General features: G+C 35.1%; 1 protein-coding gene across 4 annotated transcripts in view; it reads left to right on the forward strand.

Annotated features, from left to right (window-relative positions):
- Nucleotides 1-20,197, forward strand: part of LNPK (lunapark, ER junction formation factor) — a 93,929-nt gene that overhangs the window by 25,748 nt on the left and 47,984 nt on the right. For all 4 annotated transcript variants that reach the window (XM_027557089.1, XM_027557086.1, XM_027557080.1 and 1 more), the window contains 4 exons: nucleotides 492-550; nucleotides 4,645-4,685; nucleotides 15,717-15,800; nucleotides 15,880-15,931. In XM_027557089.1, coding sequence (XP_027412890.1) covers nucleotides 492-550; nucleotides 4,645-4,685; nucleotides 15,717-15,800; nucleotides 15,880-15,931 — 236 coding nt within the window. The remainder of the gene's footprint in view (nucleotides 1-491; nucleotides 551-4,644; nucleotides 4,686-15,716; nucleotides 15,801-15,879; nucleotides 15,932-20,197) is intronic.

Raw genomic sequence — 20,197 nt, forward strand, 5'->3', positions numbered from 1 at the left:
TTATTTGGTAAAGTTCCCTCTAATATTCAATAACAGGGAAGGAGTATCAACTTACATTTGTATAATGCTCTGGATTTGTAAAATGTGTTTTTCCTAATGTATAGAAATAGATAAAGTTTTAGAGTTCATGTTTACCTAGTAAGAAGGAATTTTATAATTTGTTCGTAATCTTTTGGAGGATTCATAGATCCGTTTGAGAATGATAAGGGCAACGGTCCCTCCAGAGAAATGCACTTAGGTGCACAAAGGCAATTTCACAATTTGGAGGGACCATCAGGAGGTCCATGAATTTTAGATTGAGAATTCCTCCTTTGAAAGCACAGGTAGATTTCTGGTGGCTTCTGAAAGGAGTGCTTTTTTATTTTCAAAATACAAAGGGAAACGTTGTCTCTGACTGTAATTAGAAATGTATATTTGTTTTCATTTAATGTGGCTTCTAATCCATGTCTCCTAATTATGGTTTTTGTTTCCGATTTTTGCTTCTTCTATAGCATCTGGAGCATAAGAACAGTGCTTATTTTCTTCTTTTCCAAGAGAACAGAAAGAAATAGTAAGTTTAATTTTGAAGTTTTTATAAATACATTTAAAAAACCCATCTTATATGGTGCATTGGTTTGTAATTGAATGACAGGTTATGAAATGGTATACTGAAATGACAGTGGTAAATATTGAGAAGTTGTTCACTTTAAAGCATAAGAAAGTTTATGAATGATAAAACCGGTTCTATTTTTCAGTTGTATTATTTCTGTCTTGTCCATTTAGAATTTTTTTTACTCAATACACAAAATAAGTCATTTCTTATTTTGTGTGAAGAGAAATTATACTGGTTATCTTTATAGAAAATTTATGTTATTAGGGAGTAAAATATAGTTAAACATCTTTTGATTTATTCTATTAGTTGCGTCTATTCCTTTCAGTCTCACAGTAGTGTGGAATGTATTATTACCAAAACACAAAGCATTGTACTTTTTATGCATTGACGGTATAATTATACTAAAAGAATACACATATATATTGACTACCATGTTAACTATTCATCATGATATTCCCAACACACAGAAAAGCAATGTTAGAAAAATTAGAACATTTAAAATGGGATATCTCATCATAGAAGAATTTCTTCATAAAAATAAAAAGTGAAAATGGAACTTCAAAGTAAGTTTCTCAGTGGCTTATTTCTGAAGTAAAGGTAGCTATTTACCAGTTGTGAGTTAATTAAATTATGTAATTGCAGCAGATGAAAAACACGTATTTAGGGAAAATCCTTACTTGGCTAGTAGCCTTTTTAGCAAGAACAATTGGTTGAAGAGTTAAGAACACTGGAAGCAACATAGTTCCATTATGTTCATATATTCATATGGATGAATATGTTATATAACATTATGTCCATAATTCCAATATGTTCCTAAACATAGCAACATTTAAAAACAAGACAGATGATTTCAAGTGATTGTCAGTTGGCTCTTTTTTTTCTTTTTTGGCCACACTATTTGGCTTGTGGGATCAGTTCCCTGATCAGAGATTGAACCTGGACCATTGCAGTGAAAGTGCTGAGTCCTAACCACTGGACTGCTAGGAAATTCCCTGTCATTGGTTCTTGATGAGTTGACAGATGTTACTGATACAGCAAGAATTAGCCTCTGTAAACAGTCTGTGTAGAACATGCTGGGAGAGAATTTTTTTAAAGAAGTTGAAAAAGCACTAATTTAATACAACCTGAAATGGACTCTGCTGAGATTCATTTACAACTGTTGTGGTAAAAATATGTGTGAAGCAGAAAAAGGCTTAGTGGGTTAATTTACAAAGCTCATGAAACTGTGAGGTGTTTAAATTCCGTGGTTATTTACTTTGTTACTCAACAGCAGGTATCAATACTTGCAGAGCATATTTGAACCTGTCATGGGTTATTGAACTCATATAGTCAGTGGGGAACTTCATGTGCTCTCACAGACTTAATCATCATCAGTTATATGATCTTTTATCAGAAATAGAAGTGGGGGGACTTCCCTGGTAGCCCAGTGGTTAAGAATCTGCCTTGTAATGCAAGGGGTGCAGGTTCAATCCCCAGTTGGGAAACCAAGATCCCATTTGCCACGGAGCAATTAAGCCCACGCACTGCAACTACGAAGCCTGCAAGCCACAACTAGGGAGTCTGTGTGCTGCAAAAAAGGGTCCTGCATGATGCAGTGAAGATCCTGCATGCCACAACTAAGACCTGACACAGTCAAATAAATAAAAGAAATAGAAGCAGTTGGATGGATTAGTAATAGTAGTAAAGTTTTATTATGATATTTTGAGCTCGACCAGGATCGAAATGTTTCTGAGGCAAACTGCCTTTAATCACTGTGAATGAACTGGGCTTTGGAAATTAGGTCTTGCAGACTTGATAATGGTTCTTAATGAACTCAGCCTAAGATTACAAGGTGAAACAGTCCTCATATGTGAAACCTATAGTGCTATAAAAGTGATTTAGAAAGCAAATAACAATTTAATGACAAAAAGTAATTTTTTAAAAAGTGCTATGAAAAGTTAAGAAGATCTCCATTCCCACACAGATTTGTAGCAGCTATATTATATGAGCTCAAACTGCAGTTCCAGCAGTGTTTTTCACACCTCATGCAAGTACAAAGGAAATTTCCATATTTCAAAATCCATTTAACTGAAAGTGATTAATTTGCAGTGACATAATAAAGACAAATATCAAGAGAAGAATCTAAAGAATTTTATAAATGCCCTTCACACAGTGAATATGCTCAATTAAAATCATGTGGTTATCGATTGATTTAAATATTTAGCAGCACCTATCTGTGTGAAAAAATTTTCAAAAATAAAATGTTTGAAATCTCATTACAGATAAACTAACAGATTGACTTTTGCAATCATTTTTGTTGGTAGGGGATACTAATTTTGAATCTCAATTAAGTGAAATGTTATCCCCCCACCTACCTCCTAAAATTTTTCTTTTCATTGGTAGACCTATGTTATGAACAATTGACCACAATTATTATTATATTTGAATTTTGTCATTAAAAGTTTTGTGGGAATTCATTTACTCTTTTGCTTTAAAATTACCTACTTAATTTTGCCTTTTGGTCCATAAAGCCATTTGCTGTCTGGCCCTTTATAGAAAAAGTTTGCTCATCTCTGCATTAGAGGCTAAATATTTGGCTTGGTCTTATCTAAGTAAGGGCTTCCCTGGTGGCTCAGACCGTAAAGCGTCTGTCTGGAATGCAGGAGACCCAGGTTCAATCCCTGGGTCGGGAAGATCCCCTGGAGAAGAAATGGCAATCCATTCCAGTACTATTGCCTGGAAAATCCCATGGACAGAGGAGCCTGGTAGGCTACAGTCCATGGGGTTGCAAAGAGTTGGACACGACTGAGCAACTTCACTTTCGACTTCACTTTATCTAAGTAAAGATGATTGTTCTCTTTAAAGATGTCAGTAGTTTTTTTCTCCTTTCAGTAATAAGTCAGCTATAACATTAAAGACTACCTAATACATTTTGGAAAAAATATAGTAAAATCATCTTTTCAGAAGTTTATATTTCTTTGAATTTGTATGTAAATAATAATATTTGAATTGATATTTAGATGTTTGCTACTCCAAAACTTCAATGAAGAGATAATTTTGTAAGTAAATTTAATGAAAAATTAAGAACAATTATTTAAATTCTATTTGGTAAAATTTTTAAAAATTTATTTTTTGATTGAAGGATAATTGCTTTACAGAATTTTGTTGTTTTCTGTCAAACCTCAACCTAAAGCAGCCATAGCTATACGTATATCCCCTCCCTTTTGAACCTCCCTCCCATCTCCCTCCCCATCCCACCCCTCTAGATTGATACAGAACCCCTGTTTGAGTTTCCTGAGCCATACAGCAAATTCCCATTGGCTATCTATTTTACATATGGTGGTAAAATGTTTAAATCAAGTTTTAAGTCTCTTCTTTCTCCCTGGGATAGTATTCCTATTTATGCTAGTTCAATATTTCTAGAGAAAAACTAGAAACCTAAAATAAATTTGTAAAGCAGATACTGATGTTCATAAATTACATAAATTATATCCTTTGAAATAATTGTTTATGTTCTACCAATGCAACCTAACTAAGCATGCAAATCTTGGAAAAGTTTAATTTTTGAGAAGTAATTAGTATCATCTTCCTTTTCAAGTCCCTCCTCAGGTATAATACTGTAGGTTTGCAAAGGTTTTCTTTTTAGTGCTCATTTTCTTGAGATCAAATAGCTTAATAAAATGTTCTTTCTTTATAAATAAAAAGAACATTTTTATAACCAATGTATAAAAAGAGAATCAGTGAGTGGGATGTTGAAAGGAAGGAGAAATTATAGAAAGTAATGTTTCTGAAAATATTTAAAAATATATATTTTTTTACATTTGGGAAAAGTGTTTTATTCTATGTAAAGTCCATTTTTTCCCAGCTGAGCTTGTAGTATATAATATAGGCAAACATATAAAATATATGTGGGTAAAGATGAGATAACTTCTGTTTGTACACATCAGTGAAAAATCCTAAAATGAGAATGTTTTCTTGCAGTTGCTTAATGTATATCATTTGACGTGATTTTTTTCTTGTATCTTGAGCATCTTAGTATCTGATTTAGTTTTGGTTTAAATCTTGTTTTCTAGATGAAGCATTGGATGATTTAAAATCCCAGAAGAAAAAAATAGTAAGTTAACTTTTATTTAAGTTAATTTGTATAAAGCTAATGAATTAAGGACTGAATAATTAATGTTTATATGCTGTAAGTAATGACTCTCCAAGGAACACGTATGCTTTTAAATAGCAATTTAATGGTGAAGCTAAATTATGAATATTTTTGCTAGTAAATAATGATTGACAGGAAAAAGTAGTTAGGTGGACTTACGAGATTCTCAGAGTTCATGTCAGTTGGAAGCTGAGAAGTTAGTAAATGGATCATTTTGGAGCACTAAATGAGGCAGAGGGGTAAAAAGGTGAATATCTAGATTTATTATTAGGGCCAAAAAAGGACCAAACATCATGTCAGTTCTCAGATTTTTTTTGACATAATAAGGCTGAGAGAGAGGGGAATCAAGAGGATTGGCTATAAAAGAAATTTAACAATGAAAAAAGAAAAATAACCCTAAAGAAAAGGTGGGGGTGGGGAAGAGAATATTTCTTATTTGATTTCTTCCATTGTCATTCTGTGTCATTGTCCATTCTATCAGCAGTTCTAATTACATGGGCATCTATTGTGGGGCCAGTTAAATGCATCCTTCAGATGGGTTGGAAAGACAAGGACCAAGAGAGAGGAAGGACTTCAGATATTTAGAGGTTGATATTTATTAGTTTTACTAAGTGAATTGAACTTGGTGTTTGACTTGAATTTATATATACTTTTTTCGCATAATTATTTTTGAAATATAAAAATGATAGTTGACAGGAGTATCATGTTATATGGAAACTTATTTAATGATATTTAATCATATGCAAAATCAGTTTAATGTAATTTAGTCTAACGTCCCAGCTGAGCTATTTAAAATCCTAAAACCCAATGCTATTAAAGTGCTGCATTCAATATGCCAGCAAATTTGGAAAACTCAGCAGAGGCCACAGGACTGGAAAAGGTTCATTTTCATTCCAATCCCAACAAGGACAGTGCCAAAGAATGTTCAAACTACCATACAGTTGCTCTTATTTCACATGCTAGCAAGATAATGCTCAAAATCCCTCAGGCTAGACTTCAGCAGTATGTGAACTGAGAACTTGCAGTTGTACAAGCTGGATTTAGAAAAGGCAGAAGAACCAGTGATCAAATTGGCAGCATCCGTTGGATCATAGAGAAAGCAAAGGAATTCTAGAAAAACATCTATTTCTGCTTCATTGACTCTGCTGAAGCCTTTGACTGTGTGGATCACAACAAACTGTGGAAAATTCTTAAAGAGATAGGAGTACCAGATCACTTTACCTGCCTCCTGAGAAACCTGTATGCAGGTCAAGAAGTGACAGTTAGAACTGACTGGTTCAGAATTGGGAAAGGAGTATGACAAGGCTGTATATTGTCACCCTCCTTATTTAACTTATATGCAGAGTACACGATGTGAAATGCTGGGCTGGATAAATCAGAAGCTGGAATCAAGATTGCTAGGAGAAATATCAGCAGCATCAGATATGCAGGTGATACCACTCTAATGGCAGAAGTTTAAGAAGAACTAAAGACCGTCTTGATGAGGATGAAAGAGGAGAGTAAAAAAGGTGGCTTGAAACTCAACATTAAAAAAAGTTAAGATCATGGCATCTGGCCGCATCACTTCATGGCAAATAAAAGGGGAGAAAGAGGAAGCAGTAACACATTTTATATTCTTGAGCTCCAAAATCACTGCGGATGGTGACTTCAGCCATGAAATTAAAAAATACTTGCTCCTTGGAAGAAAAGCGGTGACAAACCTAGATAGCCTGTTAAGGAGCAGAGACATCACTTTGTTGACAAAGGTCAGTGTAGTCAAAGCTATGGTTTTTCCAGTAGTCACGTACTGATGTGAGAGTTGGACCAGAAAGAAGGCTAAACACTGAAGAATTGATGCTTTCAAACTGTTGCTGAAGAAGACTCTTGAGAGTCCCTTAAACTGCAAGGAGAGTAAACCAGTCAATTCTAAAGGATATCAACCCTAAATATTCATTGAAAGGACTGAGGCTGAAGCCGAAGCTCCAATACTTTGGCCGCCTGATACGAAGAACTGACTTATTGGAAAAGACCCTGATTGAGGGAAAGATTGAAGGCAAAAGGAGAAGAGAGAGGGTGTCAGAGGAGAACATGGTTGGATGACATCACCGGCTCAATGGACATGAATTTGAGCAAACTCAGGTAGATAGTGGATGACAGAGGAGCCTGGTGTCCTATAGTCCATGGAGTGGCAAAGAGTCAGACACTACTTAGCGACTGAACAACAACAACAATGTAATAAGTAACAATTATGGATGAAACTAATAAAAGTTATGAAGGTTAAGGTTAATGTTAAAAATTGTTCTGTGAATTGATAAGAAAAGACAACACTAGTCAAGGGATTTACGTACCTGAAAAATAAAGAAGCTTTAATTTTGAAAGGATTCCTTAATCTTTTTTTGTTTGATGTCTCTCAGTGTTCTGTGAGGTATTTATCAAAATTGCATTGACATTTTTGATGGTCCTAAATTGAGTTGTAAACATATTCCCATTGTATCTTATTATATTTCTGGCATTTTGCATGTTATGGAACAGCCAGAAGTTCAAAATGAGGAAATGCCAACGATTCTCAATAATATAGAAGTTGTGATATGATTGGTTTGCTGATGTGATGAAGAATATCTGATAGTGTTGATGAAAGCCAAGCCCTACTTGTACCAAAATGGAGAAATACTGATTAACATAGAAAAGGCAAAGAGGAAGACAAAAGAAAAAAGGAAAAAAGAAAAGTTCTAAGTGATGAGAAGCTGATTCAATGTCAGTGGAATTACATGACCAGAAAACAGAATCTTAGAGAACACATGATTGGGGAAAAATTATCAGTAGAGGAACAGAACAGACTTAGAAAATTCTACGAGAGAGCAAACTAAGCTATTTACTTCTTAAATAACCCTTGATGGAATCGCAAAATAGAAAATGTGCATCTAGGTCTGCCAGTTGGGAAATTCAGTTCAAAGTTCAGTTGTTTTGTATGTATAAATGGTTTATGAGGCATCAGTATTACAGAATAGTTCAGAATGGCATTTCTCTTGCAGTATGATTAGAGAAAAATAAGTTGGCTGCACTCTAAGGGAACATAGTTTACGTTAAATTGATTGTTAAAGGTTACAGTACTGTTGCTATTGGGAACTAGTCCCTTGTCTTTAATGCTCAAGCCCTCACCAGAGCTGCTTTGTTTCAGAAGTACTTTATATTTTGTTTAGAACAATGGGTGTTAAAGGGTGAATTTGTAAGGAGCACAGTGTTAGCTAATGATTGTACTGGTAATGAGAGGAGAAAGAAGGGACATTGCTTTTCAGCAAAAACAAAATGTAACCATATGTTTTACCCTACATTTATAGCTTTAAATATACTGACATGACAAATACCTATTAGTTTAAAACTACTCAACTCTTAACTCTTTCATTAAAAAAATTAATATAAATTGTATTTACTACTTGACATTTTATTGAAGGTGGTTTTCTCAGGGATGCATCTCTTTAATCTAGATAGATCTGTAATGTAATTTGTAATATGTGAAAGTGTAATTTGTAATAGTAAACATGAATTATCAATTGATTAAAAATTACTTAGAAAGGAAAATGAGTAAGAACAATCTTTTAAAACAATGTTTTAAATCTAAGGACTTAATCTAAGTATTTACTTACTAAAATAAAGCTAGGAATTAATCTTTAGTTACCTAAAAACTCTCCCAAGTCTAGATGTGAACATTTTGCCACTCACATATTTTGTGGTCTTTTTTTTTTTTAACTTTTAGTTTAAAAAAAAAATCACTGTTCAACAGATAATCCGTCTGTATCCATGAGCATTCCATTAAAACAGTTCAAAGTCAAAATCCAGCAAAACATGAGTCAAAATGACCTCTTTGGCTTCATGAAAATTCTGTGCTTTTTTCTGAGTAGAACAGGTATTTCTGTATGGTAAGTCCTTCCTGACATTTCTCAGGCAATTTATATTTTTCCAAATCCTGAGGAGAATCGTTTGAGAAATTGGGAACATGGGAAGAAGTGTTATAATTCTCTGAGAATTAAAACTTAACAATCACTACAAATGTTACTGGTTCAAAAGAATCCACTGCCAATTGAAAGCAGGAGCAAAAGCGGCTGACATGCTGAGCTGTAGGTTAATGTGGACGTTTCAGGTGACAGGACAGAGCACATAGAAGTGGCACAGTCTACTTAGTCTTGCTTTTGTGGCCATGTTACAAGTATGTTATGGGCCTTGTCTCTTATAATAGTGAGTTATTCTTACAAATAAATGTTAGTAAGTTTATTTATTATTTTTTAAGGACTTCTTTTGCTTCCAAAGTTTATTTCATGGAATGTCACTCACAGTATACTGTAGTATACTCTGCACAGAATCCTGTACAAAGTGACATTCCATGAAATAAATTTTGGAAGCAAAAGAAGTCCTTAAATTGACAATTTTAGCATATGATTCTGTGTGGGGCTATTAACCTCACTAGAAGTTTCAAATGTTACATTTTTATATTACCCAGTAATATTTGCTGGCATTTTCCAGTGTTTGAATATTCACTATAGGCTACATATCTTTGTAAATACTTTAACAAAAGAAATACAGAGAGAGAAGTTAGTGTTATTGTGAAATATGCCTATGTGAAATCAAAAAATAATTTAAAATCTGAATTATTAAAAAAATATTGATTTCAACAGCAAAACTAAAATCAGGATAAGCAGACAATATTTTCTGGTTCAAAATTGGAAAAGAAGTATGTCAAGGCTGTATATTGTCACCCCGCTTTTTTAGCTCATATGCAGAGTACATCATGTGAAGTGAGGCTGGATGAAGCTCAACCTGGAATCACGATTGCCAGAAGAAATATAAATAACCTCAGATAGGCAGATGACACCCACCCTAATGGCAGAAAGCAAAGAGGAACTGAAGAGCCTCTTGATGAAGGTGACAGAGGAGAGTGAAAAAACTGGCTTAAAACTCGAGATTCAAAAAATGAAGATCATGGCAACTGGTCTCATCACTTCATGGCAAATAGATCGGGAAACAATGGAAACAGTGAGAGACTTTATTTTTTTGGGCTCCAAAATCACTGTGGTTGGTGACTGCAGCCATGAAATTAAAAGATGCTTGCTCCTTGAAATATAAGCTATGACATACCTAGAAATGTATTAAAAAGCAGAGACATCAGTTTGCTGACAAAGATGCATATAGTCAAAGGTATGATTTTTCTAGTAGTCATGTATGGATGTGAGAGTTGTACCATAAAGAAGGATGAATGTGGAAGAATTGACACTTTTGAACTGTGGTGCTGGAGAAGACTCTTTAGAGCTCCTTGGACAGCAAGGAGATCAAATCAGTTAATCCTAAAGGAAATCAACCCGGAATATTCATTGGCAGGACTGATGTTAAAGCTGAAGTTCCAATACTTTGGCTATCTGATGAGAAGAGCCGACTCATTGGAAAGGACCCTGATGCTGGGAAAGATTGAAGGCAGGAGGAGAAGAGGATGACAGAGGATGAGACAGTTGGATGGTGTCACTGATTCAGTGGCCATTAGTTTGAGCAAACTCTGGGAGATGATGGACAGAATCCTGGCATGCTTCAGTCCATGGAGTTGCAAAGAGTTGGACATGCCTGAAAGACTGAACAACAACAGCAAGACATTATTTTATCATTTTAAAAATATGTGTTTAAATGTGAAACATGTACCCTAAAGCTGTGAATTGAAGATGCTTTTGGGCACACTCTTTAATAATTTGACCAAAGTCAATGCAAAACAAAAGACGTTTTTAAAGAAAATGTTGTGTGTTTATTTTCTGCTGCACCGACTCTTCCTTGCTGTGTGTGCGCTTTCTCTAGTTGCAGTGAGCAGGGGCTGCTCTTCATTGTAGTGTGTGGGCTTCTGGTTGCAGTAGCTTCTCTTGTTGTGTAGCGTGGGCTCTTGGGCATGCAGTCTTCAGTAGCTGCAGTTTGTGGGCTTCATTGGTCGTGGTGCTTCGGCTTAGTTGCTCTGTAGCATGTGGGATCGTCCCAGACCAGGGGTCAAACTGGTGTCCCCTGCATTGGCAGGAGGATTCTTAACAAATGGAGCACCAGGGAAGTCCAAAATGCATTTTTCTCTTTTAAAAAATTTTATTTTTTAATATATTTTTGGCTGCGTTGGGTCTTTGTTGCTGTGCGGGCTTTTCTCTAGTTATGGCAAGCGGGGGCTGCTCTCTAGTTGCAGTATGCAGGCTTCTCATTGCAGTGGCTTCTCTTGTTATGGAGCATGGGCTGTAAGGCATGTGGGCTCAGTAGATGTGGTTCCTGGGCTCTAGAACACAGCCTCAGTAGTTGTAGTACATGGTCTTAGTTGCTCTGAGGCATGTGGGATCTTCCCGACTCAGGGATTGAATCTGTGTCTCTTGCATTGGTAGGTGGATTCTTTACCACTGAGCCACCAGGGAAACCCCAAAAGACATTTTTCTATGTGTGGAATATTCATTAAGAAACAAGCATCAAGAATATTGGATAGGGCAGTTAATGCTTTGTGTGTTTTAAAATTTTATTTCAAGAATTATAATTTAAATATTATAGAATTATCTCTCAAAATAAAAAAAAATTGACATTTATTTTGTGTTAGTGTTCCCTTCTTTTAGTGTTCTCTGATGAAATTCTGTATCAGGTAGAAATAAATTTATATGTTCTCAAAATATATAAGCTTGGCAAAATAATGTTGATTGATAATAAATAAGCAATCTTGTGTTTATTTTTCTCTTTTTTATATTGTTTATTTAAATTTTTGGCTGTGCTGGGTCTTTGTTGCTGCACAGGCTTTTTTCTAGTTGTAGCAAATGGAGGCTACTCTCTACTTGCAGTACACAGGCTTCTCATTGCTGTGGCTTCTCTCGTTGAGGAGCACAGGCTCAGGCTTTAGTATTTGTGGTACATGGGCTCAGTAGTTGCAGCTCCCGGCTCTATAGCACAGGTTCAGTTCTTACGGTGCACGGGCTTAGCTACCCCGTGGCATGTGGAAGCTTCCTGGACCAGGAATCAAACCTGTATCTCCTGCATTGGTAGGTGGATTCTTTACCACAGAGCGTCAGGGATGGGGAAACAGTTACAGACTGTTCTTTTGGGCTCCAAAATCACTGCAGATGGTGACTGCAGCCACGAAATTAAAAGATGCTTGCTCCTTGGAAGAAAAACTATGACCAACCTAGACAGCATATTAAAAAGCAGAAACATTACTTTGCCAACAAAGGTCAAAGCTATGGTTTTCCCAGTGGTCATGTATGAATGTGAGAGTTGGATGATAAAGCTGAGCATCAAAGAATTGATGCTTTTGAACTGCGGTGTTGGAGAAGACTCTTGAGAGTCCATTGGACAACAAGGAGATCCAACCAGTCCATCCTAAAGGAAATCAGTCCTGAATATTCATTTGAAGACTGATGCTGAAACTCCAATACTTTGGTTACCTGATGTGAAGAGCTGACTCATTTGAAAAGACCCCGATGCTGGGAAAGATTGAAGGCAGGAGGAGAAGGGGACAACAGAGGATGAGATGGTTGCATGGCATCACCGACTCAATGGACATGAGTTTGAGTAAACTCCTGGAGTTGGTGATGGACAGAGAGGCCTGGCGTGCTGCAGTCCATGGGGTCGCACAGAGTCGAACACGACTGAGCAACTGAACTGAACCAGGGACTCCCTCTCTATATTAAATAAAAAACTCTGAAACTTTCAATATAATCATATCACAGGAAAGCAATCCATTCTTTGTTACATCATTCATTATTATTTAAAGTATGTAAAATATTTTGAAGAATACAGAGTAATTTATAATTTTGGGTATTCTGAGAATTCAATTTCTCATTCCTGAGTCCTGGTATTAATATGTTGGGACTTGAAAACGTGTTTGAAACCTTGTTTCAGATCCACTCTGAAAAATTGACGTAATCTCTGAAGATTGTGTGTTTTGTGTTAGGTGCTATTGTAGACTCTCCTATATTATTTAAATTGCACAACAGTGTTATGAGAAAATAGTATTATATCTTCAGCTTTACAAAAGGAGAAACTGGGGCTAACAGATTTGCTTAAAGTCTTTCTATAGCTAATTAAGAATGGAAATGTACTTTGAACCTAGATCTTTTCTCATGCTGTGCTTTCAAGTTTGTATTCTTCCCACTGATCAGATGTCTCTATATGAAACAGATTATTTGCTTAAAATATAGTAGGAATAAATGTGTTAATTAAGCTATTACAAGAAAAAAGATTTTTGATGTGAAGAGCTGACTCATTTGAAAAGATCCTGATGCTGGGAAAGATCGAGGGCAGGAGGAGAAAGGGACAAAAGAGGATGAGATGGTTGGATGGCATCACCGACTCGATGGACACGGGTTTGGGTAAACTCTGGGAGTTGGTGATGGACAGGGAGGCCTGGTGTGCTGCCGTTCATGGGGTCCCAAAGAATCAGACACGACTGAGCAACTGAACTGAAATGCAAAAGAGAATGGATTTGTATTTTTTGCTTTTTAGAATGATTTTAAGATACTTTAATGTACATAGGCATAAGCATGAATATTTGCTGAATGATGTACTAGGAGCGACAATAGTTTGTTAAAGTGGCATTTTAGTTTTTAGTTTTGTGTATTGTTTTAAAGATCACAGTTGTAACTAATCTTCTTTTTAAACCTAGCTGTAGTCTTACTCTAGAATTGTGCTGTGCAAATCAGCCACTAGACCCATGTAGCTTTTAAAATTTATGTTATTTGGAGTAGGATAAAGAGGCTTCCTAGGTGGACAAGGCAATGGCACCCCATTCCAGTACTCTTGCCTGGAAAATCCCATGGACGGAGGAGCCTGGTAGGCTACAGTCCATGGGGTCGCTAAGAGTCGGACACGACTGAGCGACTTCACTTTCACTTTTTGCTTTCATGCATTGGGGAAGGAAATGGCAACCCACTCCAGTGTTCTTGCCTGGAGAATCCCAGGGGGAGCCTGGTGGGCTTCTGTCTATGGGGTTGCACAGAGTCAGACATGACTGAAGCGACGTAGCAGCAGCAGTAGCAGCAGGTGGTCCTAGTGGTGAAGAACCCATGCAGGTTCTGTCCCTGGTGAGGAAGAAGATCCCCTGGAGGAGGAAATGGCAACCCACTGCAGTACTCTTGCTGGAGAATCCCATGGATAGAGGAGCCTGGCAGGCTGCAGTACAAGGGGTCCCAAAGAATTGGACATGACTGGGTGACTGAGTACAAAGTAGAATAAAAGCTACAGTTGAATTCCTTAGTTGTACAAGCAATATTTTAAGTGATCATTTATCACATATAGTATTGTAGCTATTGTATTGTGTACATATAAACCACTTTCATTATTACATATAATTCTGTTATAACAGTGGTCTGGACTATCAAAAATCAATTTGTAAAGGTCAGGGATTCAGTTCTTTGCTATTTCATGTAGATTATGTTCATTTGGGGATAGATCATGTCTTGCCTTCTGTCCCCATTCCCAGTTTTTCCCCAGCCCTAAAGAAGTAATGTTCGGAGAAGGCAATGGCACCCTACTCCAGTACTTCTGCCTGGAGAATCCTATGGACGGAGGAGCCTGGTAGGCTGCAGTCCATCGGGTTGCTACGGACACGACTGAGCGACTTCATTTTCACTTTTCACTTTCATGCATTGGAGAAGGAAATGGCAACCCACTCCATTGTTCTTGTCTGAAGAATCCCAGGGACAGGGGAGCCTGGTGGGCTGCCGTCTATGGGGTCGCACAGAGTCAGACACAACTGAAGCGACTTAGCATTAGCAAAGAAGTAATGTTACAAACATTTTCTTTACATCAGAAATTTAGATGTGCTTGTTTTAAGACTTTATGATAATTTTGAAATAATTAGAAAAATGTTGTAGTTTCACTAAACCAAGATTAATAAATCATTCATCTAAGCACTTTTACTTCTTAAATATTATATTGAGTTTTTAATGAGAAATCTATTAACTACTATTGTGGCAGCATATTTTAGTTATAGTTTAACTTGGTAAATGTGCTCTGCTTTGCGTTTTAAAATAAATGTCCTTTGTAATAAACATGACATTTAATGAATCTAAGTGGCTGTCAGTGGTCACTGAAAAGGAAAATTCCTCTTCAAGTTTTGCAAAAGAATTTTCATTCTGTATATTAGCTATCTGTCATAATTATGACTGTCTTGTATTAAAGTAAAACTTTTTCTGATATTGGGCTTTAACTGCTAAAATGATGCTTTACTAGTGATTACTTTTGAAATTAAACCCACATATTAAGCCATAAAGTGACTTGAGTGCATTGTAAATAAAATGCTATAATAATGAAGTGCTTTAAATATAGTCACTAGTGTGAGCATAGAACTCAGTAAAATTTTTTTACTTAAATTCTTACTGTGTTCTGTTTTTTACCTCTAAAGTTGTTTGAATCTAAGTAAAAAAGGGAGAGCTTCACCTTTTAAAGTCATTTGAGGAAATTCCATGAGAGAGCATGGCTGTTCTCCCAGTTACTGAGTTTTCACTGAATTTGCAGCAAGCTAATTGCTTCTGCTAATAAATAATCTAAAATCGATGCTGACAGCAGCTAATTGGCACAGAGATTTTATTTTGTAAAGCTCTTGGCTAACGACCTTCTTTAAATTAATAGCATTAAGTGCTATGAGGAAATAAATCTGAGGAATTGCCTGTCATTTGCTTGTCATGTCTAATAACTTCCAATAATGATGGCTGATAGATTTTTGCACATTCCATTATTGAAGTTGGTGCATGTAATTATTCTCCTCATTATACGTAAACAATTAGCAATATTTGGTATTTCCTTGTAGTAAAGCTGTTGAATACAAGTAGCATATTAGAGGTTAGAAGCCATTTTAAATTCTGAATTTTATTATTTGAATGTAGGAAGTCTTTCGTGCTATCTGGATGTATTATGTGCTATTTATTTTAAGCCTTGTACTTGAATACTTTTTGAATAGGACTTATAAAAATATGTAGTGTATGAATGTTTTAAAATGTGACAATTTGTGGAAATTTTTGTTTGCAGCTTGAAGAAGTCATGGAAAAAGAAACTTATAAAACAGCTAAATTAATTCTTGAAAGGTTTGATCCAGATTCAAAGAAAGCAAAGGTAAGGCTGTGATATCACCATTTTATTATAAATTGCCCATTATAGTAGGACACTGTAATAACATTACTGTATTTGATAGGAGTTTGAGCCACCGTCTGCTGGAGCAACTGTAACTCCAAGACCTGGACAAGGTAAATAAACTTTGTAGAAACTGCTGCTGCTGTTGGAAAGATCCCTGTTTACCCAAGTGAGTTCAAAAGTGTGATAGAGGTCTGAAAAATGTAAAATGCTTTTATATTAATTTGTATTTGGTTATTTGAGATATGACTTAAAGTAGATGGCAGTAAGTTTATTTCATTTTCATTAAATATGTTATCTATTGAGATTAAATATATAATTGGTTACAGTCTTTTGAAATTTAAGTGATTTTACCAATATTTTGTAATTCCTCCCCCTTTAAATAAGAGCCTCCTGGAATATCTGCTATTATGAAAATTCCTACATTTTTCTGATTTATTTTTGAGGAAATTAAATGAAGATTTTTGTCAAATTTGAGTTTCTTCTAAAATAACACTTTTAGTTAGGAAGAGGAAAATAATTTAGAAATGAGAAGAATATTGAATTACTGCTATATAATAGCATTAACTCTTTCTTTTTGAGGTTATATTGCCAGATTACTAGTGAAACCATTACTATTATATCATTAAATATTACATAATTTAAAAAATATTATTAAGTGATTATATAAAGAATTCCCATGACTAGTGTGTGAAAAGATATTTTTGAGTTTGCACTGGCTTCCCTTTTTGTTCTTGTCTCTAGAATATAATAATACATAGATATACCTCAGAGATATTGCAGGTTTGGTTCCAGACCACGCCCAAAGTAAATATCGTAATAAAGTGAGTCACATGAATTTTTTGGTTTCCTGGTATATATTAAGGTTATGTTTACACCATAATGTAGTCTGTTAAGTGTGCAATAGCAATATGTCAAGAAAAAAATGTATATCCCTTAATTAAAAAATACTTTGTTGCTAAAAAATGCTAATCATCATCTGATAATGCAGAGTTGCCATAAACCTTCAATTTGTATAGTTTATTTTGTAAAAAAAAGAAAAGAAAAAACGAACTCAGTATACATAAAGCACAATAAAGTGAAACACCGTAAAATGAGGTATGTCTGTAGTTTGTAAGGCTTTTGTTGCAATACAGAATATACTGTATTTAATTTTTACTCTTATAAATCATCAGAATTGGAGCCTGGTTTATAAAGTTAGGGTGGTATTTAGAACTTTGAGAAGTCAGTACTTTTATTAATTTCCACAGTGACCAGGGATATTAATAAGCCTTAATAGTTTTAGGTGTTCTAATTGGTGGAGGAATGTGGAAAGGATCTCATCTCTGCCATCTTTCATAAGTAGAATTCTGGTTAATAGAAATATTAGCCTGCTCTTTTGATGAATATAGAAGTTTATCAAAAGTTATGTTAAAGTTTAAAGATGATTAAAATAAATTAATCTTAGGGAATTCCCTGGTGGTCCAGTGGTTAGGACTCTGTACTTCCACTGCAGGGGATATGGGTTCAGTCCCTGGCTGGGGAACTAAGATCCAGCAAGCTGCATGGCATGGCTGAAGAAAAGAAAATTATTTTACAGTGTAACACCTACTTTCATAATCAGTTTAAATATTTTTACAATTTATACTTCTTACTAGAAATTATGAAAAATATTGTGGCCTGCAGGCCAGGTTTCTATACTTTTTACTTATATAACTATTAACTAACTTTACAAAAATACTTTTGAAATAACCTTCATGAATGTATTTTTAAAATGTGATATTTTGCAGAAAGCTGATGCTGTTACTTTAAATCTATTTTCTCTCGTTATAAAAGAGCATATGTATGACTTTCTTAAGCATTTATTAATAATTAGGCAGCATTAATTCATTTAAGAATCTGAACTTATCTTTCCTTAGAAACTTTTGAAACTCAAACTTTTTTTCTTCTGATGTCATATTGTAACTGTAGAAAAACCGTCTCTGGTCTCTCTGATTTGGATTCCTGAAGCACTACTTTTGGATATTCTTTTAGGGAAAATTAACATTTAGCTATAATACAAATGAATTGTTCACTTAAAAAAAGGTATTAAATAACTCTTATGTGTAGACACCAGGGGGAATAAAGAGATGAATATAGTATGGCTTTTGACCTTAAGAAGCTTATCTATTTTTTAAAGTATTTTTTCTGGGGTACACTATTCTAGTATTTGTAACTTTATTCGTAACTTTATTAATATCTGTAGATATTAATTACTATTTGGAATTTTTCCCCCTATTTAAAAAAAATTATAAACTATATCTCAACTTTATTCCCCTTATTGAGAATTACAGTTTTCATGTTACTTTGATCTTGTTACTGTTATTTTGATAGGTGACTTAGTCATACATTTTATTTATGTTTAAGTTCTGTGTTTCTGTGAGTTTAAACTTGTCTTTATTTCTTTGCTTTAAACCATTGTTAGTCCCTCCCTCCCTTCCTTTTTTCCTCCCTCCCTCCCTCCCTGTTACTCTTTTCTCTTCCCTCCTCCTTTTTTTCGCTTTTGTTTCTTTCACCTATTTCTGAGCTTATATAATAGGAAAGGGGAAAAACTACTAAAGGGTGTTTGTATGTACATTATGTGGCCCTTGAACAGATCTGCTCTCCAAACTGAATCTAATTGGGGTGTCCTTATTTTACTACCTTTCTTTAATATTTACTAAACCAGAACTTAGATTCATGTATAACAGATAGCTTTCTCTCATTTTTTATTATTAGGTGTAAATGATACATATTATGGGCTTCCCAGGAGGCGCTAGTGGTAAAGAACCTGCATGCCAGTGCAGGAGATGTAAGAGATGTGGGTTCAATCCTTGGGTCGGGAGGATCCCCTGGAGGAGGGCGTGGCAACTCACTGCAGTATTCTTGCCTGGAGAAGCCCATGGATAGAGAAGCCTGGTGGGCTATAGTCCATAGGGTCGAAAAGAGTTGAACATGACTGAAATGACTTAACACAATGTGTATTATACTAAGATTTATTATGAAATTTGTGAATAGTATTTTTTGATTTGTTTAGGTTTAGCACTAAAAGGAATATAGTATTTACTGACATAATACTAACCTGACTGCCAGCCTCCTACCCCCTTTTTATCTCTTGTGTTTATTTTTTAAAAAATTACTGAAGTATGGTTGACATACAGTATTGGTTTCAGGTGTACAACATAGTGATTCAACATTTATATGCATTAAAAATGCTCTCCTTGGAAACTATAGCAATCATCTGTCACCATACAAAGTTATTATCATATTATTGACTATATTCTTCATGCTGTACATTATATTATATCCTCAAAACTTATTTATTATGTGACTGGATGGATGTTTGTACCTTTAATCTCCTTCACCTATTTTGACCATTTGCCAACTCCCCATTTCTCTGGCAACTACCAGTTTGTTCTCTGTATCTGAGTCTGTTTCTGTTTTGTTTGTTTTGGTTTATAGGTATGACATATAAGTGAAATCATCTGGTTTTTACCTTTCTTTGCCTGACTTACTTCACTTACCAGAATAACCCATAGGTCCATTCATGTTGTTGCATATGGCAAGATTTCATTCTGTTTTATGGCTGAGTAGTAGTCCATTGTATACATAAATGTATACCATATTTTCTTTATCTATCTATGGGTGGACACTTAGTCTGCTTCCATATCTTGCTATTTGACATAATATTGCTATGAACATAGGTGTGCATATATCTTTTCAAATTAGTGTTTTTGTTTTCTTCAAATAGAAACCCAGGAGTGGAATTGCAGGATCGTCTGGTTGTTCTTTTTATTATTTGAGCAACCTTCATATTGTTTTCTATAGTGGCTGCACCAATTTATCCCACCAACATGAGAGGGTTCCTTTTTCTCTTTGGCAATGCTTTTTATTTGTTGTCTTTTTGGTAATAGCCATTTTGACACGTGTGAGGTGATACCTCATCGTGATTTTGATTTGCATTTCCCTGATAGTGACATTAAGCAACTTTTCATGTTTCTGTTGGTCATCTGTGTGTCATCTTTGAAAACATGTTTCTTTCTGTTCCTCTGCCCATTTTTTAGTCAGATTGCTTGGTTTTTTGATATTGAGTCGTGTATATTATTTGTATATTTTGTATATTAGCCCTTTGTTGGATATATCACTTGCAAATATCTTTTCCCAATAAAAAGGTTGCCTTTTTCTTTTGTTGTTGTTTTTCTTTGCTATGCAAAAGTTTTTAGTTTTATAAGTCCTGTTTGTTTATTCTTGCTTTTGTTTCCCTTGGCTGAGGAGATAGATACAAAAAGATATACTGTTGTCAGGATTTATTGCCTATGTTTTCTTACAGGGGTTTTATATTTTTAGTCTTTAATCGATTTTGAGTTTATTTTTGTATATGG

The sequence above is a fragment of the Bos indicus x Bos taurus genome, chromosome 2 (genome assembly GCF_003369695.1).
Source record: "Bos indicus x Bos taurus breed Angus x Brahman F1 hybrid chromosome 2, Bos_hybrid_MaternalHap_v2.0, whole genome shotgun sequence".
Taxonomy (NCBI): Eukaryota; Metazoa; Chordata; class Mammalia; order Artiodactyla; family Bovidae; genus Bos; species Bos indicus x Bos taurus.